The 17,412-nt window shown below is 41.2% G+C and overlaps 1 protein-coding gene across 1 annotated transcript; it reads right to left on the bottom strand.

The window, feature by feature from the left end:
* Positions 1 to 11,027: 11,027 nt before the first annotated feature.
* SLC35E3 (solute carrier family 35 member E3) lies at positions 11,028 to 17,357 on the bottom strand. The gene is made up of 5 exons (XM_010413841.3): positions 16,912 to 17,357; positions 16,714 to 16,824; positions 15,034 to 15,192; positions 14,021 to 14,103; positions 11,028 to 13,561 (listed from the first exon to the last, which is right to left on the bottom strand). The coding sequence occupies exons 1-5, from the start codon at positions 17,299 to 17,301 to the stop codon at positions 13,375 to 13,377; spliced, it is 930 nt and encodes a 309-aa protein (XP_010412143.2). The 5' UTR covers positions 17,302 to 17,357; the 3' UTR covers positions 11,028 to 13,374.
* Between the last annotated feature and the right edge of the window lie 55 nt (positions 17,358 to 17,412).

The raw sequence follows: 17,412 nt of genomic DNA, 5'->3' as shown, positions 1-17,412 counted from the left end.
ATGAATTACAAAGTCACCTTTCTGCTGGCTCTCTATGTTTGAGAGCACAGCTTCGACAGTACAACTTTCAGCATACAGCCTGTAGCCCATGCAGTTAAACAACAGTGCAAGTGTCCGGACAAGTAGTTTGGAGCATTTACTAGAGGCAATAGTGTCTGGGGTAGCCTCAACATGAAACCCTCAAGGTTAATTTGAGTAGTTTCCAAGAGTTTGTTGCCATCACAAACAGGGCTAAATTATCAACCTTGGATGTATATTCTGAAGCCCACTTTGGAAGTAGATTTGCTGAGAAGAGTTTCCTTGAGGTTAAATGTCCCCTCAAATGAGGCATAGATCCATATACCTCCTGAAATAAACTGATTCGTCTTGCTAAGTCGTTGTTCTGAAAAAACACATTTCTTACCCAGTCTGTCTTTTTTCTTTTGTGCATATGCTCTCTCTTCATTCAGATGGATCCTGATCATAAGTCACCTCAGCACCCAGTAGCTGCTATGCAATAACTTGTTGCCAAGCAAGGGAAGTTTTTTACAGTGCACAGTTGCCTGCCTGTGAGGTAGTACTTGTTTAAACACAAACATGAAACAATGGCATGTAAGTAAGGAGCACATTCATGACACTGAAACAGAAACAGTTTCTCTGTGGAGCAAGGGAATAGCAAGTTCAGCACTGCACTCAGGAGAGAACTGGTGTAGAACTGGGTGTTCCTGGGAGGAGTTTGGTGACCCACAGAGATGCAGCACAGTTCAACTGCAACAGCATTGATGGTTTACCTGCTTGTTCCAAGCTGGGTTCCAAGGCCCTGGAACGTGACAGTCACAGAAATCAAGGGAAAATGCCATGTTTTCCCCCTGGGTCAAAGAAAAAGCTCTCACACGTGTTTTACATTCTCACATCTGCAGTAAGAAACACTAAGAAAGTAGAACTTGGGCATCCTGCAGTTCAGGTGCCTGACACTGGTTGGGATGACCAGCACTGTCTTGAGCTTCTTTTTCACATTCACCTTTGAATTTCCTGAACACCTTCAACGGTGTTTTCTTCCCAGTACTTGCATATTCTGTGTATCTTTCTGTCTTCCATGTCATTTCCGCTTTTCAGATTTTGTTATTATTTCCACAGTATATTTTATATATACACACATACACTCTCTAGAGATATAAAAAGTAGTTTCATACAAAGAGCTCACAAACTATTCTGCAATTACTTTTATGTGTCCTGATTTTTGGTAGTTATAGGTGAAAATGTTTGTAGAATTTAATCAATAAAGAAGCATATAGCAAGAGGGTTTGCTCCTTTTAAAAAAGTGTTTTAATATCCATATATTTCACACTCTGCTTTTCTTCTTTTATTGTAGAGTTTTAATTCTTCATAACTTCCACCTGAAAGCCAGCTGGTAGTGGTTTCCAATATGTGGCATGCATTAGCCTAAGGAGGACTGTGATGGGGCTAGCTGCACTAGAGACATTTGAAGAAGTAACAGGTAGTTCTTGTCCAAGTCCATGACTTGGTTTTGTTACCAGAATAATTTTTTTTTTTTTAACTAAATATGAAACAGGAAAATTAAGGGAAATCCCCCACCCCAGCTGCCTTACAAATTGAAACTTCTTTCTAAGTACCAGTAGGCAGTACAGATCGGGATAACATCCAGAGCCTTTATCAGGAAGGTAGTATTTGATGAGAGGGAGAGGAAATAATAAGCCAAATGATATATTAATTTTGAAGGCTGTGTGTGCCACTGAACTTGTTTTTCTGCCACCTGCCCTGATTCCATTAGCCGGTCTTACAGTCACCAATGCAGTTTCCTTACAGTCACCAGTGCAGTTTCAGAGCCTCGGGACTAGGAGCCCCCGCCCTGCTGACCCCGGCAGGAGGTTTGTCAGGGGAGGTTCGCTGGTGGTTGCGCCATCTGGTGCAGAAAAGGTTTTTTTTTCCACCTACAGCATGCAGAAAAAGGTTCTTGGAATTAATGCATAAAGTCGCACAAACCCATTGATACCCCTGGAAAAGCAGGACACAAACTAAGCTCTGACTGCAGATGATGAAGCCATGCAAAATACTGTTCTGTGCTTTGTTTGGTTCCGTTGAAGCATTAGTATTTCAGTTATCTCTTGCCTCCACAAAAAGCGAGTGCACGGACTTTTGGTATTCCTTCATTCAGCTGGTTTTGTAATATCCATCCTAGCATCTTAGTTTAAATCACCTTTGTAATTTAAAAATAATTTGGCCATTCCTTCTGTGTTTGTTTGTGTACTTGGAGAGATATGCAGGCGCTGGGCTTTGACTTCTGACCTACCTTATTTATCTTAACAACATGTTGTCCATGTAACAACATGAGCCAAGGCCAGAGGGTAGGACACCTTGAGAGAAATATACCGTGTAGTGCTACTCTCACAAGGGAAAAATCCCAAATCCACTGTTGTGGGACTGCAAGATATTGCTGCATCGTGCCTTTGCTGTCAGAGGACAGGCTGCAGTTTCCTCACATAAGCAAAACAAACCTCACACAAACAGACCCTGAAATGCACTGCAGTGAGACATTTGAGAACACAGATCTGGTTTTCATGCCAAAATACAGTTTCAAAAAGATTCTCAAAACCACTTGTTTTCCTCCATATCTAGTGAAGAGAGTCTGTTAGAATACAGACCATCCTTTTTGGCAGATAACTGCCAATCCTGATCTTTAACTCATTCAATGCAGGGGATACCACAATATCTAATTTCCTCTTTCTTATTGGATGGGGTATAGGTAGACCTGCAGAGAGTCATTGACTTGGGTCTGTCTTACCCTCTCTCTGATCCTTAATCAGCCACATTACCTTCTCTGCTCAAGAAATGTAGCAGTTGTGGGGCTTACTCAGCTGCATGGCCACACTAAAATGGTTGTGTTTAATGGCAAGATAATGAAGACTCAGCATGCATCCCTTTGTAAAGGGTTTGGTGGCATGTTACTTCAGAGAGATCAGTTCCCATCCATTTCTTCCATCCTCTTGCTGCCCCCTCTGTTATTTATGCACTTATGGTATAAAGAGAATAAAGTGACCTGGCACACCTGAGAAATAATGCTTTTTTTTTTCTGTAGATCAGTTCCCTGAGATAGTCCCGAACAGCTACAGAGTAGCTGGCCCAGGACATCACTGGAATGGCAGCAGACAGGCAGGGAAAAGGTGGGATCTGCTTCAGCTATCTTAGCAGCATTACTGGGGAGGAAGATTACATTAAGCTTGGCTGATTTCAGAGCACACCACTTCGAGAGGGATGTTCTGTTCTCCTCACTTATGGTTGCAAGCTGATGGTGAGAACTTTTTTGGAAGAAGTGTGGTGTTGGATTGCCTCAGCCTCCTTGTAGTGTTTGATGATGCAGCTGAGCCCATCATTTGAATGGGCTCACCTTAAGAATGTCCTGAGCTCATCTAATGCCCTGGTGAAACAATGGCCTTGCCAGGAGCTGTGCATTCGAAGCCAAGTATTTCTTTGAACTGGCTTTGGTTCATTTGACCACAGATTTAGCTGATTCAACAGCAGGATATTTACTTGCATTTGCTGCTAGTATGTCAACTTGCTTTATCAATACTACATAAGACATCGTAAAGAAAGCAGCAGGAACACACAGCTGGAAGCAGAGATTGGAGATGGAAATGGGGAAATAACTCCTTCTGAAGGCAGGGAGCCATTCAGTGGTCTTTTCCTTATCATCTAACCACACCTTGAATGTTATCTCCTGTATCAGTCACCTGGGTTGATAAACCAGTTAGAACTGGGACCATATTCCCAGTTACTTAGGGAGAAGCAAAGTGTGCATGTTAGCACTGATAATTACTTCAGCTACTCCAAGCCAGCTTTTCCTGTGTTGCAAAGGAGCCCAAAGGTTGCAGGATGGGTTGTGTTGATACTACAAAAGAAGACACTTCTGATGGTAATTTGCAGGCCGTTGTGTTTTATAACTCATTTTCTCTGTACTTCAAACTGAACGTGTTCTTTACTGTGAAAGCTGATTTGAAAATATACATCTTGAAATCTGTAGAAAGCATGTCTCAGCTGCGTATTTTGCATTCCATTTGGGCAGATATCAAGCAGCTCTAGCAAGTTGCTCCAGCTTAAGTTATCACTCCCTTCTGCTGTTGTTGGGACTTTGTGAGCAAAAGCTACTGCCTTTGCAACACAACTTAAGTTGGAGGGATTGTTGGAAATGATACAACTTCTAACATTTTTTATGTAACTTTAGTCAGGGGCTTGTTCGCCTTTGCCCAGGGGGAGGGGAATTGAAGCTTCTCTTCAAAAGATGCTGTTCACCGGGTGAAGTCTGATGAGCTTAACCTCTACAGACTGGGAGTAGCCAGAAGATACACAGGAGACGAGCGAACATTAACGAACATTACCCCCCCTTTCCCTTCCCTCCCCCGGTGCCGTCGGAGACACCTGGTCAGAGAAAAGATCGCTAAGAGAACCGAAGAATGAGGACCAAATTAGCATCGAAGGCGAAGGGATCAATAACCAATAGGAAATCGAATACTAAGAATTGTGTAATTTAAGACCAATGAACGTGCATTTCTTTGGGATTTGTCTGTATAAATATGTGAAAAGTCTGGTGAAGAACCATTTTGGATGGAATGATTTTCACTGCACAACCCGGGCATGTGTGGACGAAATAATTTCTATTGGACATCCTGGCCGAAATAACATTGTTGCCAGAATAAAGTACTGCCTTGATTCTCTAACAATGAAAAGATGTTGTTGGGGAGTTTGTGTTTTTCCCACAGCCTCGGTGACAGGATCACTACCCACATCTCAGTTCTCAGTCTGGCATGTTAAACTGATACTCAAAGGATTGTATCCAAGGGAGACCACAGCATGGGCACACATTCCTCTTTGCTGACACGGACAGGAAAAGGGCAATAGTCTCTGGAAAAGCAGAAGCCTGAAGTAGCTGGGGAGAAGTACTGTCACACACCACCTCTGCATATAGACTGAGTCTTTTTGGTTCATGCAGCCATACAATTATTTCATGCATGACCAAAATGATGACTGCACTAAAACTAAGACAACTGTATGGTTTTATCTACATTTTATATGCATATCAGCTCTCCATTTTTACTAGATCCTGGTTCCAGTTTCCAATGCAAGCAAGCCCTCTTTTGAGCCCAGTGTCTCTGGCTTCCTCTACTACAATCCAATCCCGCCAAACCACTTTTGTACCGGAGTTTTTACATAAGTTTTTCTTCATCTCGATTATTCCTAGCATCCCGAATTTAAATCTCATTAGACAATAAGGACATCACATCATAAAATAATTTCCTCAGACATCTTTGCATATGCTGATTTACATTCATTTTTAAAAGGAAACTCTGAAGACAGGGGGACTTGCTTTTCTTACTTTTACACTCAATGAAAACACTGAGAATACTTAACTTGAAGGCATTTAAATCCTGGCTTGCTTAGGGACAAGTAACTGATTAGAAAATTAACCAGCCTTTAAAAATAATATCCCAGTGATTTGTGATTTGTGTGACACCAGTGAATTACTACAGGCTATCAAAGAAGCAGAAACAGATGATGTAGCACAGACTGGTTCAGCTAAATAAAGCACACTGAAAAATAGGACCAACATACAATTTAATTTCCAAAGATCTTCCCTTTATACAGGGAACAAGGGGAATAGAGAACTGCCAGTCCACAGGAGGCTGCAGAGGCAGGAAGCAAGCCACTGAGGCTCAGGGCCAGTCTCCCAAACACTTCAAGATCACTTACAGGCTCATAAATATGTTGAGTGCTTATAAGAAGCTCTTTGAGGGCTTCTGTCTGAGCGGCTGGTACCTGTATATAAAAACAGTGTTTTCTCACCACTTCGCTTATGTGTGACACTTTCTCCTTCAAAACCTGCCTTCTGAGTCTGGGCGCGTTGACGTTACATCCGGCCCATGGAGCGGGGCGCCTCCCGCCCTGCCCCGCTTCCCTCGATCCTGTTTCCAGCCGTGGGGTGTCACTCTTCCCCCTTGTCCCAGCACGGAAACTTGCCTGCCTGCGCAAGAAGGCATCGACTTGCTCGGTAGCCAGTCGTGGCTATTCTGCCAGCAGAGGGCCATATAAACTTCCCAGTTCAGACAAGATCAAGGGCAGAAGCAAATGCCCAGGCTGGGTCCATGGGAGAAACGGGACTTGTGCCTTTAAGCAGGAACATGACATTCCAGTGATGCTGCCGTCTCATATGATGTGTGCTAGGAGCATGTCTTCAACTACATCTGCTAACTTCCCAAAGTTTCTGAATTTAAATTTCTGTCTTGCATCCAAGATAAGGTCTGAATGACACCCAAATACAGCTGGTTCTGTAACCTTGCATCTATTTCTGTAAAACCAGCTAGGTTCAGGTGCTCAGCAATCCCAGCTCAGTGCCAACCTCCCATGTGGTCCATTCACACTGCTGTCAGCTGGAACTCTTTGAGACTCTAGGTTTAGGGCTATAGAATTAAGGTTTACGTGTCCATCCCAATAGAGACAAAGCTATTAATGAACTGGAATATGTTTTGTGGAAAAGTTTTGCTCAGGCTTTGTTTGGGAAAAAAATCTACTACATCTATATGATATTTTTCTCTTTTTTTACTTATACGCTAAAGTCATACGCAAACTGTGCCTGAAGAAAAGTTGAAGAAGTGGGTCTCTGGGGAATACTAGCTGAAAACCATTGGTACATTGTTAGTCCTGATCAGAAGAACCACCTTAACACTCAGAAAAGCAAGATTGTGTGTTTTCAGAAATGTATCATAATTTCCTGGAGGGTGTGTGATCACCACTGTCAGTTTCTTGTCTCAACTGCGTTAACAAATAAAAAAACATTTTCTGACTAACCACCACAAGAAATGCGCTTAACAAGTAACCACCTTGGATCCCAGAAGACCTTAACATTACTCTGGACTCCCTGGAGAGAAGCATCTCTTTCACAACAGCTGATGCTGTATAATAGGAGCTGGAGAGGCTTTTTCCATTCAGCTCAAAGACAGAAACCCGATTAAGAAGATCTTAATCCAAGTTTTTAATACTCAACTTAGTTATATTGCAAAACAAAACTGATTCAGTCACTCTAGTTAGAAAATAAAGTGCACAAATGGTTTGTTTTCCCCAGAGAGTAAGGAGGATTAAAAACATTATGGGCAGAGTAAGGAAACAGAACAAGGAATCAGTTTCTTGGTCAAGTAGCACACCTAATTAAGTTGAAGACAAAAATGTCAAACTTGTCAATTTTGCAGCTTCCTTTCTGGAAATGCTGAACCAATGCCATTCTCTATTAAGTTCTATTGAAAGAGAAGAAATTCACACTGACAAATCTGTCCCTGTTATTGAGCTGCCTAATGGTGGAGTTAAGCATCTAAATTTAGACCTTATATTTAAAAACCTGCCTAGACGTGTATGTGCTGTTTACTCTTCTCAGTTGTTTCTTAATCCATTGTCTCACTTTTTTTTCTTTAGTCACAACCACTTCTATTCTATGGTCTCAGTAACCATGAATATTCCCTGTGCTTCAGAACACAGTTCTTTTAAACAAGTTTGCTTCTCGATCTCTGCTTAGTAAGAAAGTAAAAAACCACAATTTTTTCTGCCAAGGTCATTAAAAATTACATTCTTATGCTCTTCTTCAACCAAAGATCTCCTCCCTGCACTTCCTGGATGAGACACAGCCATCTATGATTCTAAAAATAATCCTGCTCTGACACACTGCTTAGCCTGCATGTGCATCGTGCATGTGTGTGTTACCCACACAGCCATGCTGGACTTCTTGGAGCTCCTTGAATACAAACATGTGCCTTCAAATGAATGGCTTGTATTCATGTTCCAGTGAAGCCACAAACAGATCAGAAAGTATCTTTGCAATGCCAATCCTCCAAGCAGCCTTTGGGTTATTCCCACTACTTGCTTCTAAATACATAACTTACTTTAATTACGTTATTTTTAATCTGCCCATGTCTGTTCCTTCCTATCCATTATAAAGGCAGCACATTGTTCCTGTTAGATACTGAGTGAGTACAGCTGGGAAGGCACGTGCAACTCCAAAGCTGACTAATTACCCCTTAATTCAGGTTAACCTGACTCCTCCTGTATTTTAAGCAAATAATTTTTTCTGGATTGGAAGGCAGACAAGGGCCCCTATGTGAAAAAAACCAGCAGCAGTGGGTGAGGTCAATGTATTTATGTGAGCAGTGATACAATTTCTATCTCAATTCCAGAATTCCATAAACTATGTCATAATTATACAGAAAGGACAGACTGGAACAGGAAAGGTAGCTTTCTTATGCACCTACAAAAGGGAAATGACAAAACTAAAATTGCAAAGTATTAGAATCTACGTGGCAGCTAAACCAATGAAAAGGGATCACATTTCCCCTTTCTTTAGTCCTTGTACTGCAGATTTTAACCATGACCTCTTGGGCTGGGCTGGATTCCCTACTGCTGACTGGACACTGCAGATACACAAGGCAATGGAGTATGTTCTACTCCCCAGGGTCACAGCATCACAGAACAGAATCGTTAGCTCCATTAGACCTTTCAGGTTGTTTTACACACACAAGGAAGACAGGAGAACAATGCGAGCCAGTCAGATAAAAGCAGAAACAGCTACGTCAGTGAGAGAAGTCCCATAGGGGAGAGCTGATACGTTTTCATTGGACCAAATGATACAGCTGAAAAAAAGCAGAGCAGCTTTCTGGAACACAAACCCTCCTTCACCAGGCCCAGTATCATTGGAGCAGGGGAGGAACAATAGCTCCCTTCTCTCAAGGAAGGTTAATCACTGCTGTGGAACAAGCCTGGCAAAGATTTTATACTCTCTGAATCCAGCTATTTTTTTTTGCATGGCCTTTGTATTTTAAATTTTATATTATTAAAAACTACTTTATACTACATTTGTCAACTACTACAGCACAGTAAGAATGCAAACAATTTAGCTCTTGCATTCTTTGCAATACCTGCCTAGAGATGAACCCACACCTCTCCCTACTGCTTAGCACAGGCCTGTTTGGTAAGATGTCTCTGTGTCTTACAGGAGGATTTCTCATTACCCAAGATTGTATCAGCTCCTGCTGATAGTTTCTTTCTTTGTGTTCTTAACCCTCTGCAGCTGACATCCCAATCATGTTTGCAACAACTGAGCTGTCAAATGGAAGGCTGAGACTTCGATCAGAGGGAGAGCACCTGTAGGAAGAGAGTGAATTTGTATGAAGCAGAAAAGCTGGTGCTTCTTTACATCTGCCAGATTGTAACAGTAGAAAAACAAAGAACTGCATCTTCAAAATTAGAAGAGTGGAATTCCTTTGCTAAACAAAACATATCTTCACTATATATATATATAGTTGCCTTTCATTTATTAAAAATAATACTCCATTTTTTGTTTTCTCATTAAACAGGGAAGTTGAGTTTTGAAAGGCTAAAATAAAATTTTAAGAGGGAAAAAAACCTGTAACATAAACACCTGCAAGTCTTTAATCCAAACTCTGTTTCTTTTAAAATCTAGGTAAGACATAACTATGTAACTGGGAGCAAAATGGACATCTTGGGAGAAATGCAAAAGGTGATATGAGGGACTAAGGCCTGCTCTCCAAATTCCCCTGCAAGGTTAAAAGCAGGAAGTTAAAAAGCTCTCACCAGTCAGTGAGCCTTTTTCCTTTACCAAGAATGCTGGTGAATTTCAGGCCAGATGTTTCTTAGTCACTGCTAAATACCTTAACAGTGTGCCAGTGTCCAGCATTGCTCAAGAGCAGGCCCCTCCTCAGCAGCCCAACTGTATCGATATATACAGCCAGCTATGAAATCCAGCATCTTTTGATAGATTTTGCAGACTTGACAAACCAGACGTGGGTTAGACATTAGCTGAACTCCAAAATGTTATAAAACCCTTTTTTGAAACTCTTATATAACAAGACATCATAAAAATGAGACTTTTACCTTAAAATTTAACCAGCATCAACTACCACTAAAGATTTTTAAAAAGTTTATTAAAAAATATGGGTAGCCTAAACAAAGTTTTAATGTTGCTTTAGCCCCAGGCCATCACTGTCCATTCATTTCATTAAATGAGACAGAGAGGATACAGTCCTGCTGAATTGCAGTTCTGTCCTGAACGTTGTAGACTTCCTGCAAGACAAACCTCCTTTTCATACGTGTAACAGCAGCAAACCACTCTCCAACCTCAAGCCTGAGAGAGCAGCTGTTCACGCATCAACAGGAAAACTCCTCTGGCACTCTGCCCCAGAGCCTGCAAGAACTTAACAAGTTGTACAAAACCTGATGCAAAAGCTGTCAAACAAGCGCAGAGTTACCAAAGTTAAAGGTAACAGAGCTTTACATCTCTTAAATGAAGATATACTTCCTATTGCTTTGGGTAAAATGGGAAAATCTTGTGCATGTTGTTCTAAAGCATTTTTGGGGACAAGGCTAGATAATTTACTGCCAGTCACTCACATTTTAATCAGAATCATCTGCTCTCATTTTTAAATTCATCTTGATATCTACAGTTCCATTCGAACTACATGAACGGTAGCTTTTTAAAGAAAAGAATGCTAATATAGCAGCAAAGCACTACATGGCAGAAAAGGACCAAAGCCTATCCTGCTACCACAGTTTAGTCATATATAGAATATAAAGTAAAATGAAAAGCAGAAAGCAAACACCAGGGCATGTATGGTACAGCTCCAATTGCAACAGCTCACACAGGGTGATGACTACACATTGCTGAAGATGGCAACTCTCTGATTTCTCTTTCAGGAAAGACAAAACTGATTGAAATACACATAGTTAGCAGGAAAACACATTCAAGTGATGTAGTAAAAACTAGAATAAACAAGTAATTATCAGTAATTTTTATGACTCCAGTTTTACCTCAGGATTTAAAGTTTCCCTCATTTGTGCCATGATTCCAAAATGTTCAAATGCCCTGCCACATTCATATGGAAGAAATCCATGTGCTACCATTTTGTCTTATACACACCTAGACCCCAAAGTTATGCAATTCAAACAGAAGATGAAAAAAGACAAGAACAACTCCTCTCTTCTGCAATAAGCAGGCATCAGACAAATAATTAAAAATTTATTCCCACCCTACATGTGGTATCCAAAAAACCAATACATACAAAGATCTATTTATCCCACAATTACACAAGCCTCCTGGATTTAATATTTTGAACCATATGACAAAGTTCAAGATACTTTATTTATTAGATACAACAAGTAAATCTCAAGAGAGAGTTCTTGAATGCATGAAAAAAAATCACATCACTTAAGTGACTCCCACACACACACCTTCCAGCACCAGATACTTATAATGTACTTTTTTAATGATGCTGTTAACTTTCTCTTGCAGATCTGCTCCTCTCCTTAAGGAGTTTTTTGTATTTCCAGACTTGGTTGTTTAGTTCATTCTACCACTTTATATATATATATTTACATCCATCTCATCTCAAATATTTTTGTCATACAGGCATATAATTCAGTTGTTTTCTAGCTGTTTTTCTGCAGTCTATCTACATCTCAAAAGGACTTGTGCACAGCACAAATTAATGCAAATGGCTTTCTCAGTGTACATACTGAAGGATATGCATCCAGAGCTTGACCATCTGAACACATCTTCCAGTAGTCCAGGCTGTATTTTTAAACTAATTATACAGATCTGTAAAAATGTATTTAAAAAATTATCCTTGGACCAGTACAATGTCCAAGAAACTGTTGGTAAAGATGAAAAATTATTCAGGTATTTGTAACTTTGAAATGATATAGAGTGTTACAGTGTAAACTTAGGTTACACAGAGGAATAACTTTTTCTTAAATCAAGAACTCTGTAACAGAATAAATAATTTACAAACTTGAGAAAAGTTGCATTGTTTCCATCATAAAGACTTCTTACTTCTATTGTAAAAAGCTTAGAGGAACTAAATATTATTTCTGTCAGTGGCTGCAAAACTTAAAATACTTGGTTTTGTCCACAGAATTCCCCTCTTTAAATCTGATAGAGGTAGATGAAGACAAAACAAACCCCAACATGTAAGGATTAAGATACTGCAATTAAATTCTAACCCTGCAAATCTAGTGAACATATGTTCTCACCAGATTTACAGAAAGCAGTTATTTTTTCTTTCCTTTTTTTAACTAGAACAGCACTGAACTTTTTCCGTCCACGTTGTCAAAATAAGTGCCTGATACTGTCATAAAATCATTTCAAAGCATTTTTTAAATTAGAGCAGAAGCAGGTCCCACCTTGCACTCTTTAGTCATTCAGATACATTGCCCATGACTGTCTGTTGAGGAAATGCTGCCTCACACTCAGCATTGTCCAGACAGCCCCATGGCCTCTCCCCTGAAACAATGAAAACAGACAAACCTGCAGATCCCACCCAAGGTAACTCTTGGGGAAAGGCATGGGAGCAAGGGAGGTGGTGCTGAAGGCAAGAGAGAGAACTGGGCAACCTTCACTCCCATTAAAGATGGTGACCTTTCTGAAGCATTCTCTGAAATATGTTTTTAGCATGGGTGTCTGTGTGCAAGAGCTGCAAAACATTAGGTTACTACCACAAAGCCAGAGATTTTATTAGGCTTACAAGTATTTACAAGATCTTGTGTAAAGTCTTGGTTTTGGCACAGAGAAAATTATAAAACAGTAACAAAATTTTTCAAAGCGTTAATTACTTCATTAATGTCCTGAAAAATTAAAAGTAAAAATTAAGATGAGCTGTTTACATCAGATTTCTTACTTTTCCACAGCTTGGCCTGTGGCTTCAAGTTTTCTGCTTTCCTCTTCACCTGTAATTTTATCTACTTTCTCCATCTAAAAATCTATCCCTCTGCTGAAGCCAAACATAGGTAAGGAAGCATATACAAGAAATAGAAATGAGTCTGGCAGCCTTTTTTTAAAATGACGGACAAAGTATGTTTCCCTCTTCATTGTTCATCAGACAAAAATGAGGAAGCATCACTACATACCAGAATAACATACATCTGCATAAAAGTGCCTCCAAGTTTCTTCACAACAGCAATACTGGCTTGATCACAGAGACAGGATTCTTTTTCTTTCTCTCTCTCTGTATTGTAACTGTAGCCATCATGATCTCATTTGGTATGCAAAAAAATATAATTACTTCAGTACAATTTCCACAGCAATTTGAAGTGTGCCTTTTTCTCTTTTAAGTTACTGTTTTAATTTAATGAAAACGATAGGACAGACTGAGATGGCAAACCCCCAGTATTTTACATCCTTTAGTTCGTTTGGTTTAGTTACAGGAAAACAATCCTGGCAGTTAAACTAAAACCATAGATCTAAATGGATGAGGCAATTTTGTGCATTCTAAAATCAATGCATATTTAAATACTTATTTTCCTTCACAACAGTCTTCAGAAACTCTTGCTCTATGGACGCTGGACCAATTTACTCTTATTGCTTTCCTGCTCACTAAGCTTGAAGTGGGTGTAGGCTAAAATGCCAAACAGTGTGCACAGAATCCCAAGGCCTTGGTTAACAGACAATGGATCCTTAAATAAGAGGCACCCTCCCAGGAGGGTGATGCAGAACTTGAAATGTCCAAACATGTTATACCTAGACATCTGTTAAGGATAACAGCCAACACCAGTATTATTTTTTGTAAAAAGAAACACTTGGAATTTTCTTTAGTTCCACACAAAGCATGCAATGGTACACAGTGCTGACTCCAACTCATATAGTTTTCCCCGATCTTTGTGGCTGTATTAACCTCCACCTAAAGCCTTTCACTCACTGTATACTCCAGTCTGATGGACATGCCAACACTTCCTCAAGGCAGCCAAAGCATGAGATAATATTCCTTGCAGGTATGAAGGTCAGCAAGTTAACAACCATTACCTATACAAACCCCAAACAAAGGAAAAAATACACTAAACATGAACATGCTTTTCCAGCTTCTTCATTTAAAATAAACCAGGAAGGTTATCAAACAATTTTCCCACATAAATCAGCCCAAATGAATTCCAACATAATTAATCTGGAAACAGGAGAAATGACTAATGTTACAAAGGATACGTGACAGGTGACGTATTTCCAATGATCCAGTAAATGGACAAGTTTACCATAAAGGCTATTATTCCAGACAGCAGTACCATTATCTGTGGATTAATGGACACAGTCAGTAATCTGACTCGCTTTTGGCTATTTGTAGATACATTCCAAGTTATTTATTTAGTTTCATTTACTTTCAAATGCAAAATATCAGGCAGGAAAAACATATGGAGAACAAAAATAGCAATAGCTTCAAATCAGTACAGACACTGGTGATGTGTATAAGCAGTTCAGGGTATGGTGTCCATAAATACACTGACAGAGCCACAGGCCTTTTCTCCTTTACTCTTGGTGAACATTTAAAAGTGATTTGGACAATCTGGATACTCATTCACACAGAGGTTGTACTCTTCAACTTTGAGATAAAGTCTTATTTATGGTCACAACAAAAACTATTTTAGCAAAATATCTGATTTTATTACTGTCAATACTTGCTATCCCATTCATAAACTGCAGTGCTACAAGAAATGACCCATCACTGAGGGGCACAATCAGCAGTAGAAAGAATATGCCACTGGCTCTTTTTTGGACAGAAGGATACGGAGAGAAGTTACAGTCTTGGTGAAAATAAACTACTAATTCTAGAGAACAACCAATTCAATGGTTCAGCCAACAACAAACAATGTTGTCATCCTTGCACAGAAGAGAAGCTGTGACTGTCTTTCTCTGAGTGGACAGTCAGAGCTAGAACTAGAGAACTTAATACACCAGGGGAAGCTTCTGGATTTTGATAGATTTTCCTGTTGTTCAGATGCCCTTTAAATAGAAACAAGAATAAGGAGATAAATCAATTGACAGACTCATTCCTCTCAGAGAAAGTGGGGCAGACTCAACAAGGGGCTATTTGTCCTGCACATGCCCCTGTCATCTCACCCTAGCCAACAGCTGTACAAAAATCTGTTTCACAAAGAAACAGGTCTTACTATCAAATTTAACTACCTCGGTGATAATTATTTAAATAAAGTCAAAAGCCTTACCACAGCAGAAAGCGTCCAGGGCCCAAATATTCCCCCTTCTCCAAAGACTGGCTCGAAGAAGGGTATGATGAACAACAACATAGCTGAGGACATTGGTGCCTGATAGTACAACAACTGCATAGAGTTTACCTGCAACTCATGCTGCTTAGCGCCTACCCACTAAAACCAAAAGAGAAAACTGTTAAACATGAGGAAAAAAACCCCCATAAATTGAAAAATCTCAGCAAAAGCAAACTGGCTACTAACACAGAGGGAGTCTCACGTGGACAATACTATTTAAACAGGGTGTTGAGCCTCAACTTTGCCTCACTGGAGGTCCCATGTGTCTGTCTCTTTCAAGTGAAAAAGCCATGAGAGGAGAAAATCGTATGCAGGGGCAGTGAAAAGAGTGCCTAAACTTTCCTTTTCCCATAGCCTGCGGGTAAAGCATCGTACTAGAGGAAGAACAAAAAGGTAGCAGACCTGGGAAGAAAATACCAGCTCCCCTTCTCAACACAAATTCCAGACCCTGTCTGTGTTGGAGCTGAGTATCCTTGCCTAAGCAGGGGCTGGATTCTGTTCCTTTCTTCTCATTTTCCTGTACATACAAGCTAACAAAACCGGTACACATTTGTCCTTCTTTTATCAGTTTATTCCAGATTTAATAGATTTCATTTCAATATTGATTATAATTGACTCTCACTTCAATTTTCAAGGTTGCATGCTTTCACAAATATTACTTATCTATGGCTATGAAGATGTTACAGCCAAAAAGACACATCTTTATGTTGTGCTGAAGAATGACGTTTAATACTTCTTAAATCACAATAACTGGTGACATGGATTCCAACATATAAACTTGTTCAGGTTTTTTTATCTATATAATTTTGCCCAAGTACCATTATTTCTCCAGTACACACATCATCACTTAATGTTATTATGCAGCACCTTTCCTCCCCCTGCCCCAAAACAGGACAAGAGACCATTATTTATCATCTTACAGCCTATGGGTCAAAGAGCCTCACTTTTTTTGGAGGCACAGTACACCTCGTACAAAGAAATTCACGTTTAAATCTACCACATCAACATGACAGGGGTTTCTAATTTAGGAGGCTCTTACAGTCATGGTCAATAACAAATCGGGTGAGCTATTAGTACAATGTTACAGCAGAAAGGGCTGAGACAGTCCTCGGACATAACAATTTTTTCAACCGTAATCATCCAGAAAGGTTGTATGGTGTTTATGTATTAATCCACCCTCTACAAAACCATCTTAGAACGTGTATAGTCGAAACTGAAGAAGGATACTGATAAAATGTAAATAGCTCAAGGATAAACCATGGGATTGAAGGACTGGAAAACATCCTTTCTAGGGAAAAAGCTCAAACGCAAGGCACTTGCTTCAGCAAGGAGAACATCTGTTCCCTCTAGGAAAAAAGGAGTTTTACCGCTAAAGCAATCTTCACCCCTTGAAAGTAATGCTCACGTTAAAGATGACACCCCAATTTTTAGCAGCAAGGACGATCAATTCCTTAATTTATCAGGGGTTATGGTGGATTATCATAATTTGGTGGGGTTTTAAAAAACAAATACCGGAGCACGGAGCGTTTCCTGGGAGGCTGGGCGCTCCTTAAAGGCGATCAAACCGAGGGGCAGCATCCTGAAGCCCAACCACCCCAACGCTCCCGCGCCGATACCTACCACTTGGTACAGGGAGGTCACCAGGACGCCCAGGGTGGCGAACGCCATCCCCAGGACGCTGAACTTCACGTCGTAGTAGGAGTTGAGGAAAACACCCAGTGTGATAGGGACCTGTGGAGGTGGACAGGGCCGTTTTAGGCAGGGTCGTTGCCCTCAGCGTCGCCCCTCCCCGCTCCCCATAGCCCGCCGCCTCCTCACCAGGGTCAGCTTGATCCGCAGAGGGAAGGTCTTGCCGTAAGCCACGCTCTGGATGACCACGATGACCGGCGTGGTCATGGCCTTGGCCAGCTGGTAGGTACCGATGGTGTTGCTCTGCAGGGAGAGGTTGGTGAAGACGACGAAGCCGCAGAAGCTGAGCGCCAGCGGCAGCACCTGCGCGGGCTGGAGGCTCTTGGGGGAGAAGGCGCCGAGTGCCTGGCACAAGTAGAGGCCGAGCCAGGTGATGGCGAAGTGCACCAGGGTGAGGCTGAGGTTGGGGAAGCCCAGCCGCACGTACAGCCACTTGTTCAGGAAGACGATGCAGATGGAGGCGGCCAGATTGACCAGCAGCCCAGCCGCCAGCCGGCCCTGCGCCGGCAGCCAGCCCATGGCTGAGGCAGCGCGGCGGCCGCCCGCGCACCCGCCGGGCCCGCCGCCGCCTCCCCGCCCCGCCGGGACACGTGGGCTCGCGCCTTCCGGTGGCCCCGCCCGCCCCGAACG

This window comes from Corvus cornix, chromosome 1A (genome assembly GCF_000738735.6).
Source record: "Corvus cornix cornix isolate S_Up_H32 chromosome 1A, ASM73873v5, whole genome shotgun sequence".
NCBI lineage: Eukaryota > Metazoa > Chordata > Aves > Passeriformes > Corvidae > Corvus > Corvus cornix.
This window is presented reverse-complemented; position numbering and strand designations above follow the sequence as displayed.